The following is a 23290-nucleotide window of genomic DNA, read 5'->3' as shown; positions in this document are numbered from 1 at the left end:
GAGTTGGGAATGAAGAAGTGAATTTGAGCCTCGGAAAAAGAGTGGGTGAGGTAGGGGGAAGTTGTTTTAGTTTTTGTCTTTGTTTCTCACCATCCTACTCAATTTTTAATTGGCAATAAATCTAACTTTCCCCAATTTGAGTTTGTTTTGCCCATGACAGTAGTTGGTAACTGATCTCCCTGTCTTTACCTCAACCTAGGAGCTCTTCCATCTTATTTTCTCCCCCTGTCCTGTTGAGGACAGGGAGTGAGAGAGCAGCTGGGTACGCATCTAGAAGCAGGCCAAGGTCAACCCACCACAAGCTGTTGCATACATCTGTTTAAAAGAAACTTAAAATCCACTGGTTCACATTAAGCATTTGCCAGCACTGAATTTCAGATCAGCATCTGCCTAAAGCTTGCAGACAAGGTTTTTCTGTTGTAGAGTTTTTGAGAGAGTGATTTCATACTTTACCACTTTTTCCTATTTCCAAAATCCGACACAGGTAAGGATTTCCAACACTCATTTACTATCTATACACTATTTGCAGAATTACAGAGAAGAATAATTTTTATATGGAAAAATAGAATATTAAAATTCTTACATACAAGGACAAAACATAGCAACAAAAGGCTGCTCACAGAATTAGCATCCTGTCTTTCTGTCACCAGTTAAGATGAAACTCCTTTAGGGTGAGTTTTCAACGATGATATTAAAGTCTCTCTTTTTTTTTTTTTCCCCCTTTTCCTTTTTTTTTTTTTTTTTTTTTTTTTTTACCCCCCCATAAAGGAGACACGCATTAAAAATAGTAATGTCTAAAACAACATTATTTAGTTCTTAGTCAGGCACCTGAAGATTTGGCTTTGAGCATCTTTTGAAATCAGCAGTCATCATTGGAATCCAGTTTCATGGAGACACCAGTGACGGAGTTTCTGAAAGCGTCCTCCGAGCTGCGATCCGCAGACATTTGGGGCAGCCTCCAGACTTGAAGCATGCTTTGTGAAAGCATGTTTTGCACTCTGTTTAAACATACAAGCAGTTTAACATTCAGGAAAAAAAAACAAATTAAAAAATGAATCAATAGCTGTGTTCCTTGAAGGATGTTCTATCTAATCATCCAAGTATAAAAGTAAACAGAAGCAGTGCAAGGCCGGGACAACAACAACCACCATAATAACTATGACTAAACATTTTGATAAGATTTGCAGGATTTACCATAAATGTCAGCAAGATCCGATATAGCACCTGTATAGCACTGTCCCAGGCTCGCTCTCATGTGTAAACCCCCAAAAATAGCCTCCCCCTGCAGCCATAATTACGTTCAAGCAAGTCCCTGGTTTTGCTCTCTGAATTCACTGACGCAAGACAGCTGCCACAGGCTGGTTTTCAAAGATACATGCTATCCGTGGTTTTCAAATACAGGTGCATGTTTTCAAATATACATACTTTCAGTGAAGCAAGTTCTCAATGTTTTCCTAAAATAAGTCTGAACACCAACATCCCCCCAAGGAAGAAAGAAAAACGTTTGGTCTGGAACATACCTGTGCACCTTTTGCATTTGGCAATCTGATGTGGAAAGAGCAGATCTGCGCTCTGACAGAATTCACAGATAAACCCCTTTGCTTGACAGAGCTGCAAGGACAGCAGAAGAGTTGATTTACTTTTAATTTAAGAAAAAAGTATTTGGGAATGTCAGCAGGGATATTCCTCACACTAGCAGCTGCAAGGACACTAAGAGCACTAGCTTTTCCTTACCTCGCAACCATCCACATGGGAGATGGAGCTCTTCAGAATATCTTTAAGAAGGGGCAGTAACTGCCCTCGTTTGATCTTCACCAGATCATCCAGTGAGAAGAGATGCAGCTCCTCTGTCAGATGGCTGGGGAGCTGTTCAAATTCCTTCAGTACACTGCAAAGAGAAAGAAAAAACAAATCAAGTTACAAAATGTTGTTTTTCAAGTATATTTGAAGAATCTGAAGCCTCTCTCACTTCTCGAGTCACCCAGGGATCATAAAAGGCAAGTTCACACTAAATCCTACCTCCCCTCCCAATTCGAGATCACACTAACAAAAACTGGAGAGTTTGGGATTTAGAATAAAATCCCTGCTTTAAATTGGCATTCCTCAGGCACGGGAGTTGCCAAGCAGAGTTATCCCAGCAATTCTTAAATAATGAGTAAAGGGCTCTCTTCTACCTCAGGAACTAAAATCCCATATAGTACCTAATGCAATAAGCTAGGGCTATTTACTTTTTTTTTTTTTTTTTTTTTCTCTCTCCAAAGAGAACTTTAAGGGGTTTTATCCTGCATAGGTCACTACTGGGTGAAACTATGCTTGTACTAAGTGGGTGAACACTGGAAATATAGCTATTACTTTTAAAATATCACTGATGTAGAAGGTACAGTGAGGATCCTAATGCTTATTTCTATAATGGAATCACAGGTAGTTGTCCAGAAGAGAGACATTAAAAAACGTTTCTATTTAATTCTGGTGCATAACACGTAATTGATGCACAAAAAAGGTCCATATCAAAGAGAGAACAGAACCTGCTTTTAAAGCTTATTTTGCTTATGTCTGTTTTTAAAAAGGTCAGAAATGCTGCAGTGGTTTTATCATTCACATGTCTACCTATCAGTTATGCCCATAGTTTGGGAAGGTGAATATGAAAAATCTTTAATTTGCAGCAACAAGCAAGGTCATGTTTTGGTATTTATCACTTTTGGTTACTACTTTCATCTGAATATGTTTATAAAATAAACTGAATTAAGCATTATGACAGATTTCTGGAAGAAATCTTTAAACCCTCAAGGAACACATCTGTTAACTTTTTTTAAAGACAAATCATCTCAGAGATATACACAAGTATCTTTGACCTTTTGAGAATGGGAGAGAACCTAAGAGAGAGAGAGTAGGAAAAAAAATATACACCTAACAAAAGTCATTCAACATTTAAAACCAAATGTCTAAGTATGTTACAAGAAACAGAAAGCTACCACATAAAACCTGTTCTTCACTCAACATTTGCAGTGCAATAGAAGGAAGTTTTGTTATCAGAATTTTCTCTAATGCTCATATTAACTCATTTAAAACTGCACTCAAACATCTCTAGAGAAGAAGGCTCTATAAGCACCTTAGGTAGATTTTAATAAGCTATTTTTCATGCACGATCATAGCCCATACCTTTCACCAAACCTGCAGGTTTTCAAGAGCTTTTTTAAATGAAAAAGCTGTTCTTGTGTCTCCTAAAACATGAAGGGGGAAAAACAAAACAATTTTTAAATGAAAAGCAATTGCATTTATATATTCGTAAGTGAGGAACACCACTATTTGAGTCAGCAACCTTTGTCAGTACGTCAAGCCACACCTAAAAAACAGGAACTTCACACTCAGGACAGAATTAAACAAATGGATTTTCTGATGCACGGAAGGCCAAGGAAGGCAAAGGCTACTTTTATTCACTGACAAGGGAAGCAATTCCTAATGCTACAAATGGCTCCATGTCAGCACACGCTAGACCCAAACCTATGTAAGAACAGATAAGTGCCTCCTCAGCCAAGAAGGCAACGCATGGCAACTTGTAATCTTTGGCAGAGCACCCTTCCTCAAGCTGTAGGAGGTACAGCCCTTAGATGAGCCAAGGGTGTTTTCTCTAACGGCCCACAAAATTAAGGAGTCATTCAAAGCTTCCGGAGTTTTCCAACAGCCAGTTGCCAAGCAGAGGTAAATATTTACTGCAGGAGCCCAGCTACCTCCCATGAACTAAAACTGGAAACCAATAAGGAAACACCTCCCAAAGACAATGAGACCTCTGGCATAGGTTGGAAACTTCTCCCTCCTCCCCCTTCATCTGAGGGGAGAGAGGGCAAGTCCCAGAAGCAGCGATGGGACAAGTCTAAGTGCGGAGAAACCAACTCTGCCTCCTTTCTACATACACACGCGGCAAAGGATGACCTGCCCTAAGGAGTTCTTCCCAAAAGTCTCAAACGCACAAATTCCCAATAAAAAAAGGACACACTTACCCTCACCCTGTCCATTTCTTTACTTTTTGTATAGAGGGCTTTGTTAATACATGACACATTGAAAACTGGGTGCTGCCATATGCTGTCCAGAAGGTGTTTGGAGAAGTTGCATACGTAGTATTTTTTGAAGTCCCACTTCATCAGTATTCGGGCCGGAATGGAAGACTGGGCATAGCTGTGGCAGCAGTCACAAAAGTATTTCCCCAGGTAATCACAATAGCGGAGTCTCCTGATATATTCTGCAAGTAGATAGCAAGGAAATTGTGAATATTTATGGGATGCATCTCTTGTCTGTAGGCTTATTCTGTCTAAATAAGTCAGATCTACTGGACTGAGGGGGCAAGGAATTCTTTTTTTTTTTTTTTTTTCTTTTTTTTTTTTAAGTAGGGGGTTTTATTATTGTGGTAAACACATGCACAAGGTCTGCACTTTGCATTAGAAGAGAAAGCTTTCCTCACTTCCATATTTGTCAAACTGAGCTGATTATATTTATCACCATGAGATCTTAGAGAAACCATTGTTGCTTTACCCGTAAAAAAGAGACACGAGATAAAACACACAACAAAACACTTTCACCAAATGGAAAGACAAGCTGATCTTGGAGTCACGTTTGTATAATACTTTTTCATATAAAGAGGTTTGTGGGTTTTTTCCCAGCTATCTCAGGTCTGCTTGAATTAGCGTGCCATCACAGATTGTTGATACTTTACAGGCCCTCGCAAACGCTGCTCTTTGGTGAGCAGATCCAGAACAAGTCTTGAAAGCCACTTCAAAGATTGCTTAGGCAAGGTCTGGTTGTCAGACCTGTAAATCATCATGCTTTTGAGCAGTTCTCACAAAGTATCACAAATAAGACAAACAGGCATCTGTGATCAAGATTTTAAGAAAAAGAAGTTTTAAAAAGACACCCCAAAAGAACAAACCCACACATGCCATAAGCTTGCATAAAGCTTCCATAAAGTCTCTAAAAAGAGACTTTTGGAATGTGTAAATTGACACAGAGAAAGAAAAAGAACATTGGAAGGTGTAAAACTAGCACTTTCCAGCCTGGAAGCTTGATTTTTTAATAACTTTTCCTGTTCTGTTGTTGGTTGTCATGAATTTTCACTGTGTACGAGAAGGACATTTATCAAGTATTGCATTCTGTCTGCAATGAGAAATTCCAGACAGTGCTAAGATCCCACTACCTGTTTTATTATTGCAGGAACATCCAACAATGAGATTTTCCTTCTAGCTCAGATAATTTTACAATTGTGGTACATCTATGTTGGTGAAGATTATAGCCTGATCACTAGTAATGGATTTATTAGTTTTTTTCCCTTTTGGTAATACTTACTGCTTTCTATTGGGGTTCCACAACCAACACATGTGAAGTTTTGGGCAGCCACCACTGCATCTCTCCTGCATACAGAGGCAAATAGTTACACCTTTCAGCATCCAAAACACAGTTCAGTTAACATTCTTACAAATTGCAAGAGAGCTACACTGGCACCAGTGAAAATATCCAAATTAGAAGCCGACTTGTGCTCCTCCACATGAAGACGGGGGTTCTGGAAGGATATGCAGATTACTATTTTAGTGGGAGTCTCTAAACTATTCTGTGGAGGATATACCATCAATTCCTACTTCTAAATATGGCTTGTTCCAAGAATTAAATTCTTTTCCATTTCTTAAGGTGGCACCAATATCAAGGGGGAAATCCACATCTGCAATTGAAAAAGCAACTGGACCTGCAACAACACAGGGGATTAGCCAGCCTGCCTACTGTGTGCATTTAACAGCACTTTAAGCGGAGTGAGACAGTAGTTTCCGCAAACACAACCTGTTTTCTACCCCCTTTCTGAAAACCTACTACCCGTATCAGCAGGGAAGTGGGGAAACTCTTAAAAATATTCTCCAGGTAGTCTCACAAAATGAGATTTTTAGGAGTCCAGCTAAGCACACTGTCACTGTAACACCAAACAGTATGTGTATTATCACATGTAAAAGTGTACTTGCTACGTTAATCAGGATGTGCCAACAGAGGGAAAAAGATGCCATCTGCTTTCTAGCGAAGCTGGTGACAGACAGTGCAGAAGGCTGCACCATGCACTAGCTCTAACCTTAGGTTCTGTTAAATCACCCAGGCTCTTTCCATCAGCTTCAGCAGGCTTTAGACAAACCCCCACGCTGTACTCAACGACAACGCTCAGATCCCTTAGACTTACTTGACTGAAGGGTGAATATTAAATATAATCTGCGATCTTGGTGGGGCCCAGCCAGAAGATCCTCTTAATTTGGATATGATCTTTATTTCTTCAGCCAGATTCAAACTGGACTCAAGCTCTCTTGGAATCTCTTCTTTCAGCACAGACTATTAGAAAAGACAAACTCATGAAGATGAACAGCCCATCAGCTGGACATATGCTATAAAACATCTCCATTTATATTCAGGGATTTTAAAGCTCAGTTTTCACCTGCATGTAGTCCCCCCTCAGTTAAACTCCCTCATATCAGTCCCAGAAGAAAGTACATCCTGATTGTTCACAACTGCACATCTTAAACGTGCTGAAAATCGCTAAAGAGAGAAGAAATTTTCTAAAAATTTTCTAAAGTAAACTAATAAGCTGTAAGTACTCTTCTGTATTTATTTTCTTTTTTAAATGCAGCTTCCCCGTTTCCCTAACAGTGAAGCAGCTGCAGTAAGACAATGATTATTTGGGGAACCGAATAAAGAGCCCTCTGTTTTCAGCTCAGACTCACTCTCTGCTTAGATGAGCTCAGGCAAGCAGACAGTTGAACTGCAGAGTCTATCTGCAACCAGTGTTTTCTGAAAGCTCTGCACAACTCCTGAGCTGTCGCTTCAGCAGAATTGCTGCCTGGTTCAAAAGGTGATCTGAAAGTTAAGCAATACAGACAGTGAAAAATAGCAGCATGTCATCAGCAGCTCCGCTGCCTCTTCTGCATCCCTGAAAAGTTTTCTCCCATCCCGTCATTCCTCTCCCCTTGCTTTGATACACCCAGGCCCTCGCAGAGCCACAGCCACCACCCTTCAGCAAGACTCCAGGACCAGAGCAACACTCTGCTAAGCCAAGCACCACAGACATTTGCTGTCAAGCAGCATTCCTTCCCCTTCCTTAGGAGGACCAAATCTACCACTCCCAGACCTTTCCCCGCCCCAGCCAGCAGAGTCACCAGAAAGCTGGTCATCAGAAAGGTAGTGCCACCAGGCTATTATAGTAAAGATACACAGCATTACCTTTCATCTGGGACGGCAGACAGATTTTCAAGGTCTTCAAGTTCTGTGGTAAAAGAGAAAATTTTATCAAGCCATCTAAGGAACAAAGCTTCTGTTACTCAGCGCTATTTTAAGTCTACCTTCTGTGTTACCAGAGTGTCACTTTCAAATACATTCATCTTTACAACACTCTTGGTGGACGTGGAAAAAAACCTCAGCCCTGGCTGTAAAACAGGCATAAGGAGTCTTATCTCCTCCATAGATCTCTGACATCTGCTGATGAAGAGTACTCCCTAACAGCTATGCATCATATCATCACCATCAGCCTCCCTTCAAGAGCAGGAGAATCGGTAAGGAGAGACTAAGTGCCTGCTAGTCCAGGTCCAGCCATAAGGCACTAGACATAAATAATAACATACAGAATTTTTTCTGTCATTGACAGATATCTGGTGATACTGATCACAAACATGCCAGCTAATGCTATAAACAAGTCAGTAACAGGTGAGGTGAATGGAACACAGTTCATTATGTTTATATAGACAAAATATGCTTATGCAGACAAGGCATTCATATTGGTAGCACTAGTTTTGGCCACACATATTGTTATGAAGACAAATGCTTCCCCATTCATACACGTCAAAACAACTCTTGCCACTAGAAATGCAGCTTTGGGAGCTAGTTCTTCATTCTTAGATTAGGGAAAGAGGAGGTGAAAAAATAAGCGAATGTCTAAAACCAAAGGAAGCAAAAAAAAACCCCATTTGTTAACAGGAAAAAAATAAGATAGAGGTTAAATGTTGCTCAGGCTACTTTTAAGGGTTTCTGTTTCTGTGTATGTAAAAACCAGAAGGTAACCAAAGAAACTCAGGATGTCCTGAAGAGAAGCAGAGCACTGGTGACTATAAGGGGACAGTCTGCTCTAGTCCTGAAACAGAGGGAGGGCTGCCTAAAACCTAATCAACCTCTTTAATTAGGAAATGATCATGTGCTAAACTCTCTCAAACAATGCTGCTATAGTTGGCTGAGGCTGTGCCAGTTTCACACTTTGCTCACCCACATTCACTGGGTTTAATCCTTAGGCATAATTTCAGTCCCTCAAACCAGCAAATGTGTTATTTTGTAGAAAGGAAATCCTGCACCACTCTGATATTTCTGCATGCATTCTAATAAAGATTCATGCATACATCGCTCTTTCCATTTTATTGTATCTCCTGCGATAACATCTACTAAGCCAATAGATTTTCCAAACAATGCAATAGATTCAGCTGAACAACAGAGGTGTTTCTGCAGTTATAATTTTAAAGTCTTACCAATAATTACATACTCATCCTCTGAGTCACTGTGGCAACAAAATCTGGTAACCTCATGATGTGATGGTAGATGCACTGGGGAGCTGACAGGCAGCAGAGCACAGCCTGTCCGGAACAAAGACAACACCACTTAAAAACTTTTACAGCATTTATAGAGTATCACAATTACATTTATATTTTTCTTCACTTACCAAAACTTTAGCACACAGCCTGTATTTACAGAGCAATTTTATTTATTTATTTTTATACACCAATTCTTGGGAGTCTGTTATACAGCATGTCCCTCAGTTTCTTACGAAGAAGCTTCTAGAGACTAAAGCAAAAGGTTTTATATTATCCATGGTCTCTCCCTTTCTTGTGTGCAAACACACCATGCATTTTTCCCCACAAGTTATGTTATTTAGACTTCAGTTCCATCTGTAAGATCCATGTTACTCAGAGACTAAAGTCTACTTAAAAATGCATGGGCTGAGTCAAGCATTATAGTGCCCGAAGCATTTATTATCTTGCCTCAAAACTATATGTGAATGAATACTCTGGGCAATTCCATTCAAATCAATTGCGTGGCCTGATCTGCATACTGCAGAAGCACAGAAGGAAACAGCCAGGTTTCAAATCCTGCAAAAAAGGATTTAAAGCAGAGAAAAAAACAGCCAACTACAGGCACGTTCTATTAAGAGTTGTGCTTAGCATGTGGCACTTCAACCTTACATTTTCTTTTTCATGTAAAAGAGAAAAAAATTGTAGTAAAACACATATGTGAGCATTCAAAAGAAAGAATTTGACCCACAGGGAAAACACTTGTGGCATAATGGTCATCGGGGAATACAGCTCTGTTAAGAGACTCAAAGAGAATTTGGTTCCAAGCAATACCCAAAATAATTTAGTATTTTCTTGCACAAAAATAAATGGCAAAGGCTGTCAGACAAGGTTGTATTGTAGACTAAGCAACTTGCCTTCATAACCACTGTCTGAAGAGGCAACAGAAGAATCAGACTTCTTCACTCCAGGGTAAGAAGATAACTCCAAATCAGTGTGATAGCTGCCATCTGATCCACTTGTTTCCTCCACACCCCAGGACTCTGCTTGTTGGCTTAGGATAGTACATTTCATTTTTTCTAGCGATGCTATAATCATATCTGCAACAAAAAAGTGCGCGTTTTCCTGGGGGCGAGATTGGAACATTCATTAGTACACAGCATATTTGATATTTACTTAAGATGAAGTGAAATAGATAATTTTTCCCCCATACTTTTTCAACTCAAGAAATGAAAATGTAAGGCTATCTCACCTTTCATTTAAATATCAAAAAAAATAAAAACCACCCCAAGGGCAATTCAGAGACAACATGCAAAAGGCAACTGCCCAGATAATTGTCTCACCCTTGATTAAAACATACAATTTACTTTTATCTTACCCATCTATTAGATAAAACCAAACTTGACTACATGCCTAGTTCATGAATATGTATGCATTTTAGGGATATAGTCCTCTAGTTACACTGCATTATTTAATATGCAAGCGTGAATCCATGTAACCTATTTAATAGGATTTAATTTCAAGTCAGTGTGTACACGCAGTTTTGCATGCCTGCTAACTTGGATGGGACCAGAAGAGGCCGGTTTTGAAGGGACTGTGGATCTTTAGGTGGTGGGTAGTACAGAAGCTAGTAAAACGCTTTCATGTGTTAAGAGTTAAGGTAGCGAAGCAGCTAAAATGCAGTGCGGTAACTTACATGGTCAACCCAAGGCTACATCAAAAGTCTGTGATAAGGGTAAATGGGAACCTAGCTTCCCCTGCGCTACTGCCACTGGCCTGGGCACAGCCTCCTAGCCCAGGCTCAGCTCAACAGTGGATGCATCGTGAAGGGTTAGGTGCTCTCAGGTGTGCGGGAGGACACTCAGAGATGCCCAGGATACTCTCCCCCTCTCCTCCCAACTGCACGTTTGCACTGTGCAAGGCTAAACCTCTGTCTGAATTACCATGGCAGTACCTAAGGCTAGAGATTCTCAGTGCAGGATAATTAAAGCTTTCTAAAATGTGGCTTAGGCTCAGAAAATTCTACCACTCACATCAGTATTCATGACACCCCCTACAACCTGTACGGGAAGCATGAAAAAAGACATCAGCATTTAGAAACAGCTAAATCTTAAGGAGTACAACAGACATCACTGCTTTCTTATTGTCCACAGCCAAATGCATTTAAAAGAGATTAATCTCAATGTTAGAAACAGCCCGCAAGTCCCTGTAGGTGTTTGAACAGACTTTCATCTTTTCCCTAACACTCATTAACATCACTTGGTGCAGTTTCTCCAGAGACAACTTTCAGTGAACTTCAGGACACATCATTAGCAAAGGAAAGAATTAAACAGCCTTTTTGCTTTTGGGAGATAAAGAGGACATCTCCTACTCTGAAGATTCAAAAAGCCTGGGTGGCAATGGTTAACCCCAAGTTAGCAGCAGAGCACAGCACATCAGCATGTCCTGCTGATATAAACAATTATGAGCGTATCTGAGAGTTGAAAAAAGGGGGAACAGGATACAGGCACTCCTGTACTCAGCATGACTCTATCAGCTTTCAGCTCTGCCTCCCGCTAGGTCCATCACCCTAGGACGCAGTCCCGACTCAGCTGTGACACACCAACCTTCCCACTTCTCTTCCCTGCCACTCGCATCAGTGGAAAGTCCCTCTAGATCAGCTGGCCCATCTCCTTCCTGGCACACAACTACAACTCTCAAGACTTGCTGACACTAAGTACCTTAGTTTTCAGTTTCCTGAGTTTCAAAGAGATTATTTCACAACATAAAAATGTTTTGGGTTTTGGTTTGGGTTTAGTTTAGTTTTTTTAAAGGCCTGATGGACTGAGCTTAATGGACTTTTTTAAAGTCATAATGGACTGAGCTCTTGATATCTTTTAACCTGTAACCACATCAGCCCCCAATCATCTGCACAGAAGAAGTAGCTGATGCAATCCTGCCTCACTCAATAGTTCTCAGACTGCGGTTTCTAATCCAGATATCTACTTGCTGGTCTCCCTGTGACTGAAAGCAAATTACTTTGGTTTTGGTTCCCATATTACAAACAGGGAAACATCATCTCCCTTCTGAAACACCTCTCACAAAAAGCAACATGAAAAACTAGTTCACAACCTTATAGGGTTTTGGTGTGTGATTTATTGGCTGTTTTGGGGGGGTTTGGGGGATTTTTTGGGGTTTTTTTTTTGTTTTTTTGGTTTTGTTTTGGGGTTTTTTTGTTTTTTTTTTTTTTTTTTGTTTTGTTTTTTTTTTTTTTTAAAATGCACCTTAGGGATGCCGAGAGCTTCAAATCAAATGCAGAACTTGCCACTCCAGTAAAACCAGTGCTGTGCACAAAGATGATTACCTCTTGGGCCCAGGACATGGGACCACAGGCACATCCACACAGTCCAGCAAAAAATCTCCTTTTCTAGGCACATTTTTAAAACTCTTTTGTATTAAATCTTACTCATTGCAATGACTAATTATAACATTAACCCCTCCTTTCCAATTGTTAGAAAAGATTAACATTTAGCACAGTTATGCATGACAGCATTATCCTCTCATCCTTATCTCTGTTTATAAGCTCAAATGGGCTGCCTATCTGGCAACACACCTAAGACCTCATGCAAATTAGAAACCATGAGATACTGCTTGAATTACTGCAGATGTTACAGTTACTGTGCTTGTTATTCACATTGTAATTCTTTTACAGCAATCTCACATGCTCATCATAAGCACACACACACACAAAAAAAAACCCAACCTCTCCCTGTCTCCTGATAGTAAAAGCAGGAGGTAAATCCCATCCATGTGCATGTAGCTGCAACAAATTCTACAAAACATTCTAATGTAACTTTAAATTGACTATAATAATCTTAAAGTTTGGTTTCAAGGAAGGTGTGGGAAAATGATGGAATGAAAAGCAGAAATGTATGGTGTTTTAAAGCGTACAGTATTTTAAAATAATTTAAATATTTAATTAATGGATTAAGAGTAAAATTAAATTAAGAAATAGGCATTTTAGGTTTGTAGGTTCACCCAGAGAGGGGAAGAAGAGGGAAAATACAGTATTTGTAAAGATTAGTCCATCTATCAGAAAGTTCTGTTATTGAGAAACACCTCCTGTCATTCAGTTTTGCCACCATAAAACGGAAAAACCATTATGACAATAGTCTTTGCTGTCCTCACCTTCTCCACATCTTCTGGAAGCATGCAGATGTCCTGCAACGAACGATTCAAGGGTATAGCACTTATGTTCAAAGGAGAAGTAGAACCTGTGGGTGTAACGAGAACTTTTATTAGTTATTTCTTTCTCTGCAGCTCCCAGGCTGTGTGCAGGGTGACTTCCAGAAAGCAAAGCAAGCTTTCTTTCCCAAAACTGAACACCTTTAGGGCTGGAGGTTGTAGTGAAAGTTTAGGAGAAGGAGAGAGAAATACGAGGAACACGTTGGCATGTGAACTATGCTGGCAACCTGAAGCCAGAGTATCAACTACCAGGAAAACACAATTTAAATGCCGTGCAGTGACAGCACCACTGCACTCCCAAGACCAGCCCTCTCCCAGCTACGGCCTGAGCCGCTGGGGACAACCACAGCCAGAACCTCGGGCTGGGATTACAGCGATGCTCTGCAGTTTGCAACACAGCCAGCTAACACTGCCCTCTGCTCATTCACAATAGCTGGAAGAAAAGGAAATCTCACTGCGGTCTGGGCATGCAGAGAGATGCATCAGCCTTAAAAGATTCCCTGAATCACTGCTGGTATTGTGCGACTGCAGCAAGTTTGGAAAAAACTTTGCCGTTATGTTTCCATACCTCGAGGAAATCTCCCTCCTGGGTCCAAATCCAACTCATACTACATGGTAGTATGTACAACTGGGGGGGACGCAGTAGCCACATTACTCCTTGCCTCCCAGAAGAGCAGTTTTGTTTTCCTGCCATTCGCTGCTGAGTATGATGAGCACATGAAACAAAATCCATCTCTTTTTCCCGTTAAGAACTTTTCACTATGGAGCAGAGCACGCATCTGGTTTTCTATAGATGTACCATGGATTGCTTTTTATATATAAATATATATATAGTCACAATCTCCTTCCCCAGAGAACTGGAGGTGTGAGATCAAGCCCTCATGTTTTGTTTTCAAAACACAACCACTGCTACAAGAAATTTGCTGGAAGGATGACAAAGTTTATATATAATGTCTGTTGATGTATACACTAATGAGATATGAAAGGAAATGACTCCTGTTTTTTTACACTGACTGGTGTTTGTTTACTACCTCTTCTTTGACCTTATAACCAAGCAATTTCTCTGTTTCACTGTGGTGATGTTTACAGGATAAAATAGACCATATCTAAATGCTACCACCACACACGCCATTTAAAGCCATTGCAGGTAACAGGGCTTAATCAAAGGCTCTTTGTAAAAAAAATAACAAAAAAAAAATATTGCCACTCCTAAATTTGTTTAAAAGTCACAGGAAGGATAAAAAGGTCCCACAAAATATGAGAATAATTTATGAAAACTTTTTCTGCAGCTAAAGGGCACTGACTCTCAGGCCTAGTTTAGATTCTTTATATTGCCTTATTTATAGAAGCCATGCTACGCTTCCCTGAGCATCGGTGATATCAGGCTGGAAAGTCAATACTGTGCTCGAGCGTAGCGAGACAGACGTAGTGTTTTTGTACAGAATTATTACCACCTCCATTGTTTACACCATGGAGGAAAAACGGAAAGGCTGATGATCTGACTTTTCAAAACAGATTTAATCACCTAATTAGGTTATTTTCATCCCCTATTTGATGATTCATCTCAGTGGATAAGCAGTGTGAAGGGAGTACAGGTAAGTGCTAAAGGCTCTACAGCTTGATAAAAGCCTACGTTCTCATCAGTTAAGATAACAAATATTACTCCCTGAACTAGAAATAAGCAGAAATAAGGAAATGGGAAAATTATTCCTTTCTCTTTAAAATATAAGATGCAATTAATCTTAAATATAATTTTGAAATCTAATGGGAGCTTTCTCTTTTGCTTACCTCTTGCATCCCACTTGCATCTTTAAGTGAAAAGAATGTAAAGTGGGAAGGAGCACAGGGAAGGAGCCCAGCACATCTAACAACGGGGCGTAACTCTGGGTCTGATGCAAAAACCGATCTGGCTGCCCTTCTGCTCCTGAGCACTGCTGCCCGGAGGCTGCTGGGGCTGGGGAAGGAGCCCTCAGGAGCCACAGAAGGAAGTGACCTTGATGCACACAGAGGTTAAAAGCAAGAACAATCCCTGTGCACTGCCAGTGACACACCAGCCACAACAAAGCCCCCAGAAAACATCAAATTCAGGCACAGGCTCTTCATTAACAATGACAAAGCCTTTTCAGAAGGCTGCATGAGCCAACCAGAGAATGGTTGTTAATACTTAAAAGTATTAACAAGGCCTAACAGGAATCTCACAGGACTAGCAAAAATATTTATTCTGACTTAAGTCATCTTATGTCATTTTCTTACATCTTGTGCATCCTTCACCAATTCTCCTGAGAGAAACCACCACCTCTGAGATAGCAATGGAAAGGATGGCAAGTCAGGAGATGCTCTTGTGCAATTCCTGCCTTCACATTAGGCATTTTATTTCTTTTCAGTTTGCCATTTGTTTTTCCCATCCTCATAGTCCGGCACAATGCAGGGGAGAATGAGACCCCACTCTCCCCACCCCAGGCTACCCACTGGCAAGTTAAATGGCTGGAAGCAATAAGGAACGATGAAATGCAGAAATTTTCACTTTGTACAGAGCAGACCAAAGTCTAATGCAGACAGAGCCCGCCACGTTGCACACTGACTAACAGGATCCCGGCTCCCATAAGAAGTATTTGTTAGTAAAATCAAGGACGCTACTTCTTCAGTCGCCTGGCTGCTGTATTCCTCCGTTTGCTTTCTGGAGAGCCAGCAGCGCTACTGACCCAACACAAGCTTGTGACAGGTCCTACTTGTGCCAGAAGATCGAGTCACACACAATTTATTTGTTCTTACACACGTGCCTCGCGGTCCCTGCTGACACGGAGAGCCTGGGCTGTGTTTTCCAGACCTGGTTACCCAAACCTGCGCGACTGGCCCCAGCCAGCTCCGACCGCCAGGTGTGGTTTCCTTCTCCCTGACGGGCACCTCTTGAATGCATGGGGCCAACAAAACACCCAGCAGAAGGAAACAACCATAATCATCGCCATACTAATTCTTGACAACATCCTACCCCAGATGATAGAGTTATTACTGTTAAAAGCTCCCAATCCTGCAACAGCACATGCCTATTTGAGACCTCTCTGCTGACTTGAGGCCTTGGAGGAGCTTTGGGTGAACAGCTAGGAAGGACCAGAGCTTGGAAGTGGAGCTCAACGGAGCATCACCACTAGGACTACTATTGACCAAAGGGAGAAGATAAAAAAAAAAACAAACAACAAAAAACCCAAACCACAAAAAACAAACAGCCTTTGCCATTTTTATTTATAATACAAAGGCAGGCTGAGTGCTCCCTGCCGTTTGCCTTCTTTCCAGTGAAAATCAGGCCTCAGTTGCACCATCTTTCTGGCGCTCATAGATACTGATAACACCCTTTATAAATAAAATAAAGATGCTTCATCTTGCTGTAGCAAAGGCTGTTCGCATCAACGTTAGGTATTAAACACAAGGGGATTGTTCTGGTGTCCCAGCCGAGGGCAGGGGCCCCGCAGCCCAGGAAGGCCGGCACACCTCATGGAGGTACACGCAGCCCCGGGGCCAGGCCAGCCACCCCGCCAGCCATCTTGGGGGCACCGCACCGAGCGCCCCACCTGAACAGGTCCTCGCCTGCGGGCCTGTGCTGCCCTGAGCCCCCTGCCGCTGCAGGGACAGGGGAGGCATCCTTTGCCAGCAGCCCTCAGTCTGCGTCTCTTCACAGGCAACATGCGGGATTATCCGTACGGTCAGAAACTGGTGAGGGGTAAAACGGTCCTGATCTGCATCGGATGGGGCTGTGCTCTCTGAGACAGCGGGCGCACTGGGAAAGGGGAAGAGGAAAAATAGTCCCGCTCTGGCACAAGCCAATTTAGTCATAACGAGAATGGATGTTAATGCCCTGCCTCCAAAATCCCAGGATCGAAGGACTCCCTCTCCTCCAGATCATGTCAAAGACAAGGAGATGTCCTAAGGAGCCTGCACACACCAATGAATCACTACCAAACGCCCAGATCCACGCTATCTGCTTTTGGGAGAAGGGTAACGGTGAAGGCAAAACAAATCTGGTGGAAGCTTCATCCAGTGGATGTTCTACATTGCTCACAGCTCAGAGATCTTTACATTTTACCAAAGGCTGTGTATTAGAGAAGCATTTCTTTGTCATGAGACCGACAACTACTGCAAGCACGACTGTCTCCTGTTTCACCGAGTCCAACCCTCTGGCTCTCCTTCGTTTCTAAGCTTTCACTTTCTCCCCTCTCTCCTATTTTGAATGACAGCATTAGTCTAATTCACAATCACCATGAACAAGTCCCATTTCAATTACAGTTGTCCTTCCTAGCACAGAAATCTTAAAACAAAAATGGACCTGTAAAGGTTACCTGTTCGATTGACTGGCTCTGACTGGGAAAGTCCACTGGGAGAATTGCTGTCACTGTTGCTGATGGGCACAGGCTCCAAAGCATCAGGGTATTTCAACAGATCTGCTGGCTTACCAACAGTTGAATTGGGAAGAAACCTTGTGAAAGTCAAGTCTTCTTCAGGGGAAGTATAACGTTCTTTTCCACAACGCACAACGGCCGATGTGACAGTGCCTCCTGTTAACGTCACCTGGGTAAAGCAGTCCCGCTTCAGAGGGGACACGTCCGAAAGAGTGAAGCCATCGAAGGAGGAAGCAGTGGGATCCCCGTCAGAGTAACTTAGGGGACAAAAGAAAGTATCCAGTGAAGGTTTAGAGGAATCGCAGCGCGTGTTGTCCCAACACGCCCGGTGCCTTGTAAACCGAATGTCTGTCTGTGTACAGGCAGCGTTGTGATGTGCAGAATCGCTGTCGCTGTCGTCATGGCTATCCCCGTTGCTGCTTTCTTCCCACCGTTCCACGTCACTGTCCAGATGTTCAGCTCCCTGCATTGCGGTCTGCTCCAGCACCAACGAGGGCTTCAAACCAGATGCGTTTAAAACAGAGACGAGAATGCCTTTGATAGCTTCAGCACTGTCTGGGTACGATCCAACACTTCCAGCATGTCCAATCACTGCTGGCCTCAAGTATTCATCTGTTCAGAACAGGGAAGAAACCGAAAGGTTAGGAAACAATCCTAAAAAAAAAAAAAATAATAATTTTAATTTACAACATGAATAAAATGCACATTATTTTTAACATGGGTGAGAAGAAAGGGAAGAACTGAATTCACAGACTACTCTCTGCTGCCTCTTCCTGCCAGAAAGCTCTTGCTATGTGCAGCCAGGAAGCACTTCTGTCGTTGATAAGGCTAGGTAATAAACCAACAGTGAAGTATGCTGCTGCTAGCCAAACACAATTAGTTAGTACTTTAACGGTGACTGATTGTCAGCGTGCTCGAAAACATCATTGTTCTGCAAAACAGGATGAGGTACAGTTACCAGTACAGGTACTGGTTCTATTGCCAGTAAAAGAGAAGGTCACATTATAGCAAGACACATGGAGTATCAATACAGCAGGAAGAAAAAAAAAAAAATATACACTTGGTAATAAAAGGTCACGTGCTTGCGTGTTTCAGCTCAGTCAGACACCCCATGTGGAAAAGGCTGAAGTAACCTCCGGTCCATTATTCATAAGGGTGGCAACATTTACGTGAACCCATAAAGAAAATTAGGTCACAGTGAGTTCATTACAATGCCTCTAAAGGAATCAAAAGTACTGCCTGCCAAGGTCCTGCATGATCTGCTGCAAAACTGGAGTTCACTAGAAAATGGAAAAACTGCTTTTAGTGGCAAACGTGGCAACGTTAGCGTGATGTAGAAGTGCGCACTGCAACCAGTAGCTATTCAAGAATAAATTGAAGACCTATATCTTGAACAAAATGCCTCACAGGAACTGCCATCATCCAAGCAATAGAGAGATTGGACACAAAGTCTATGTTTAAGAAGAAACTATCGTCCACATCATGACAATGAAGTTAACAACTGTCTCCTTTGGGGAAGATAAGTCGGTTGTAAAATTCTAAGAATAGACACAATCAAGAAGATTCATTTCCAGGGCACAGAACTCTTAGTTAGGACCACAACGAATGTTAAACATCACTGGTGAAAACAGCAGCAAGTCTTGCAGACTGCAGACTTTGCTCAGAGGTTGCTCTCCTTGGACATATCTCAATGGAAAACGGCAAACCTCTCAATGAGTCACTCATCTGGAAGCCTGCATGCACTCAAATGGCATGATAAGAAAGTTTACTAACGAAGGGATCAAAACCAAAACAAAACCTCCCATGTACTTTGGAAAAGCAAGTCTATATAAAGAGCAGTCCTCGTCAAGACAAAGCTGAAAAAATTATTAAGAACATCACATATAAGCTATACTGTCCTAGTAATGCTGTCCTAGTAAAGCCAGGTCAAAATTAGCTGAAGAGTTCATCAGTGTTTGGGATCAGCCACCTGCCACTTAATCAGGACAAAGCTCTTGCAGAAATCGCAGCAGAACTGCATGTTTTACTGGCTGCACTTGCAAAGAAACACCTTGCCAATGTAGACAGCTGTGGCAGTGTAAGGGCAGGAATGGGAAAATAAAAGCTAGCTGACTTTCAAACAAACATATTTTGATCTTTTCAGGAAAAGAAAGCAATTTTGATAACCATTGATATTTCACTTACACAAGGAATACCTTTATCTGGGCTGAACACAGCATCTTTTTCTGTGCAAGACAAAACATTTAGTCTCACTGTCTTCAACTCTTGTGCTCTGCTCTCCTATTGCAAAACCCATCCCGACAGCCTTTCCATCCCCTCTCATCCTTCCTCATCTCCACTACTCCAGCATCATGGAGCATCTCTAGCACTAATCATACAACCGTGCTGACTTACTCTGCTAAATTACTTGTTCTTAGTGGATTGTAAGAGAAAAAAGAACAAGTTTTAAAAATTTAACTCGTGCTTCTGCTCTGCCAAGCTTAAAAAAAAACCAAACAAACAAACCAACAACAAAAAAAACCCAACCAAACCAAACCCTACATTTTAAGCTACTACCAGAAATAGGTTAGTTCCAATTAAAAAAAAAAAAAAAAAAAAAAATCTCAAATTCAGTTTTGCAACTGATACTCATGTGAGTAATTATGGTAATCTGTTAAAATCTGACAAACTATTACTTGAATGAACAAGGAGTTAGCCTGCCAAGAATCATCTGAACGGTTCAAGTATTTTACTCCTGAGCACTCAAAATGCCAGCATAACTAAAACGGCCAAACTACCATTTAAAAGGCAAAAAACCCCATACTTATAAAAACTGTATAATACACTGATGCTGTCGCACCTTCGGAGCCAATAAGCAAGGTTCCCCCTCCAGCCAGGCTGTACTTGTTCAGTACACACGAACATCGATAGCTTTTGCTAGCACCACAAGCACCAGCGGAGCTCCCCAGAGGGAGGCGGTTTAGAACAAACCGGCATACCTGAGAGAACGGAGATTTGAGGTGTCGGAGCAAGGCAGCTAATCCTCGCTGACGGATTTGAAGAATATGCTGACTCGGTGAAAGCCACCTTTAGGCTTTTGTGGTTTAACTAGAACAAGAACACACAGGCAGACAATTTGGTTATAAGACAACAGTACTCTGGTAATGATACCCCCAGTCTCACAGTCATCCCAGCAGGAAGAACACCGTGCTAAGGCCTGCCGACAGTCACCTAACCACCGCCTGTATTTCCGGTTGTCTGAAAGTCTCTCCAGAAACACGCACCGACTGAAGAGCACTGGCATCTCAACTCTGCACCTTGCATTTCACTCCAGAAAGCAGGTGACCAAAAGAAACTCTCCACGCTAGAATTAAACATGTGCATAAGGCATATACGAGACAAAATGCTCAATCAGATGTCTATGTACCTGTCAAAACAACAGCAATGAAGTGGAAAAGAATTCAAGAAACCGCCAGTCTGTAGCTGGAAGCCCGGGCCTGTTTAGATGTATACAAGCTATGAGCTAAATCTATGAGGCCCTGACTCCACAAGCACCTGATGCATGTGCTGCCTGACCTCCCAGGTGTATCGACACATCATCACACCTACCCAATTTGACAGAACGTAGTACATGTGGTTCACGTCAGTAACGTGGTTGGCCCAGCATAAAGCGAGACGCGACACAAATAGATAATGCTTGACCTGGCACACAGCCTGCCAGTATAAGCTGACAAAAATTTTGAATGCATTTGAACTGACTGAGCAGGTTTATACCAGATCAGCATTTTGCTTTGTGTGGTCATGACGCTTACAATTTGGTATTTCGAACGCCAAAGCCGGATTTACCATATTGTCAAACCAGCGTAAGCTGAACCAGGGCAAGCAGTTTAGCACAGATACAGAGGGGCTAATTCCAACAAGGGAGCAAGATACACTTAGGACAGCAAAACAACAGGTCTCCTCCCCAGGCTCACAAATTCCTTGTGAGGGTCACACATTCGTCTCCCGCTCCCTCTCCACTGCCTCAAGTATGTCACGGACCTGCAAAGGACACCCCAGAAACCAGGGAAATCAAAGGGGCGCCCTGCTCCGACAGGAGCATCATTAAAAGGCACTTAACCACGGTGTACCTCGTGCCTTCTCCCCACTCACAGACATCAGTGCGATGTCTCCACACAGAAATATCCCCAGGATGCCTCTCACCCTCCCCTGCACCCTGCGATCCCATAGGAGGAGGAGGGAGTTAAAAGGTGTGTTGTCCTCTGCCACCCTGTGTTGACCTCTACGTCCCCCACATGGTCCCCTGGGAGAGCGAGGCGACTCGGAGAGCAGATCTAGTCCAGATACCCTTCAGACTCACGGAAAGCAGAAGAAATTAAAACCCACAAAGAATTTCCCTTTTAACTGGAGAATAACATTTCAGGCCAAAAACAGTATGCTGAATTTCAAATATTTAGTGCTTGCTTATGCCAGTGCTTAGAAAAATCCTCTTTTCAGTATCTGATAGTGCTTTCTTTTTTTTTTTCCCCTCTGCACTAATTTAGAGAAACCGTCATGTAGACAGGCTTTATACATATAAATATCATATTGTCAATATTACTGGATAAAGTAGTTCTTACAAGAAGTCATTTTTTATTAATTACTTTTATTTAAAAAAAAAAAAATGTTTTTAACATCAGCAATGAACAGACTCTACCTCAGGATGCAAGTATCACAACTGCCTGACACCAGGGTGAATGCAAGTACTTTATCAGTAAGTGTAAATATTGAGAGTGCTAAGTTTTAAGATTTTATCTTTTTTTTTTTAAACAAACCTCCCATCTCTTAGATCTTATCAGAAGCAACTGGTGTTCTGAGAATTCGGATAAAAGCTTCCCATTTACTTTCAAGATGTTAGATTTCAACTATATCACAGATTGGGAAAGCGCTCCCTTAGTATTTAACTACCAAACGAAACAAACAAAAAAAGAGTACTTATAAGGAAATAGGACAACAGAGGTGCATGAAAAGTACCACAACGCACTGCCATAACTGACACTGACATTTTGACACCTTTCATAGCATAAACGAGTCAGCCTTCCCCCCCCCAACACTGGGGCTGCATTTCCAAAATTAACTCCGTAATGAAACCGCCAGCATGTAAAAATATTTACCACAACCGCTGACGACTAAAAGCTATTTTCTGGAAAAAAATGTCCCCCCAGCTAACGAAAACGCTGAGGCAGCATTCAGACGCCCGCCTTGCCTTACCTTTTTAGAGCGGGGGTGCTTGAAGACTTCTGTTCTGCTGTAGCTGGCTAAGGCTACTGCATGGAGAGACATGGTGGGGAAACGTTCATTTTCTGGGGCTGTGCAGTACCTGGAAGCAACAGGGAAAGGATTACAGCCGCCACCGCCACGTTAACCGCGATTCTCCGTGTGTTTTGCAGCCTCTACGTCTAATATTCTCAACTGTCTTCGGTCTTGACTCTGCGTGTTTATAAGCTCACCGAAAAGCAGAGCTCAGCAACAAGGGAAAGCTGTGTTATAAAGAGCCTAATGTAGATTTTTTTCTTAAAAAAGAAAGCAAAACAAAACCCCAACACAACGGGAATGCGCGCCACAGGCACCAGAGGAATGCACCGATCTGCTGTACCCCGCAGTTTGCTGTAGGAGGACGAGACGGAGCGGGCTCGGCAGCGGTGAAGCTCCGGCGCCGCGGCAGAGGCTGCTCTCCCCCCGCCGCCGGGCAGGGCAAGGCGCCGGCGGGGAATAAACCCCCCGGGCAGCCCTGCGCTCGGCAGCGCTGGGCCTGCCGCACAGCTCTGGAAAGCGCCTGATCCGGAGAGAGGCACCGAAACGCCCCGCCGCCCGAGCGCCTCCCGCCCCGGCAACGCGCACCGTGCGCCCCGCAAAGCACCCACCCACCCACCGACCGGCCGGCCGGCCGGCCTCCCCGTCCCCACCTGCAGCCGCGGCGCCGGGCTCCCCTCCGGTCGGCCAGCAGCGCTCCCCCGCCGGGGCGCAGCGCGGGTCCCGCCACCTCCCGCCCTGCAGCGGCGGCGGCCGCCGGCCCTCCCGCTGCCGGGGAGCCCAGCGCCGCCCCGGGGCGGGGCCGCGGGGGCGCGGTGCTGCCGGGGCCCGGGGCCCCGG

General features: G+C 42.8%; 1 protein-coding gene across 1 annotated transcript; it reads right to left on the bottom strand.

Moving 5' to 3' along the window:
• Nucleotides 1-867: 867 nt before the first annotated feature.
• RUBCNL (rubicon like autophagy enhancer) lies at nt 868-23180 on the bottom strand. Its single transcript, XM_082337606.1, has 16 exons — nt 23104-23180; nt 22409-22517; nt 20158-20266; nt 17120-17791; nt 12732-12817; nt 9482-9689; nt 8526-8630; nt 7237-7279; nt 6741-6873; nt 6206-6351; nt 5335-5399; nt 3999-4237; nt 3160-3221; nt 1735-1888; nt 1521-1611; nt 868-998 (listed from the first exon to the last, which is right to left on the bottom strand). Exons 2-16 carry the CDS (start codon nt 22478-22480, stop codon nt 886-888), a joined length of 2298 nt encoding a protein of 765 aa, XP_082193732.1. The 5' UTR covers nt 22481-22517; nt 23104-23180; the 3' UTR covers nt 868-885.
• Nucleotides 23181-23290: the final 110 nt, after the last annotated feature.

This window comes from Platalea leucorodia (assembly GCF_965183815.1).
Source record: "Platalea leucorodia genome assembly, chromosome: 2".
Classification (NCBI taxonomy): domain Eukaryota; kingdom Metazoa; phylum Chordata; class Aves; order Pelecaniformes; family Threskiornithidae; genus Platalea; species Platalea leucorodia.
This window is presented reverse-complemented; position numbering and strand designations above follow the sequence as displayed.

What these genes read in the sequence shown, in the direction of transcription:
- RUBCNL (XM_082337606.1), bottom strand. Translation starts at nt 22,480, where the DNA reads ATGTCTCTCCATGCAGTAGCCTTAGCCAGCTACAGCAGAACAGAAGTC. An exon ending in TCAAATCTCCGTTCTCTCAG is followed by an intron (nt 17,792 to 20,157) that starts GTATGCCGGTTT and finishes TGTTCTGAACAG; the next exon opens with ATGAATACTTGAGGCCAGCA. An exon ending in AATATTCACCCTTCAGTCAA is followed by an intron (nt 5,400 to 6,205) that starts GTAAGTCTAAGG and finishes CTCTGTATGCAG; the next exon opens with GAGAGATGCAGTGGTGGCTG.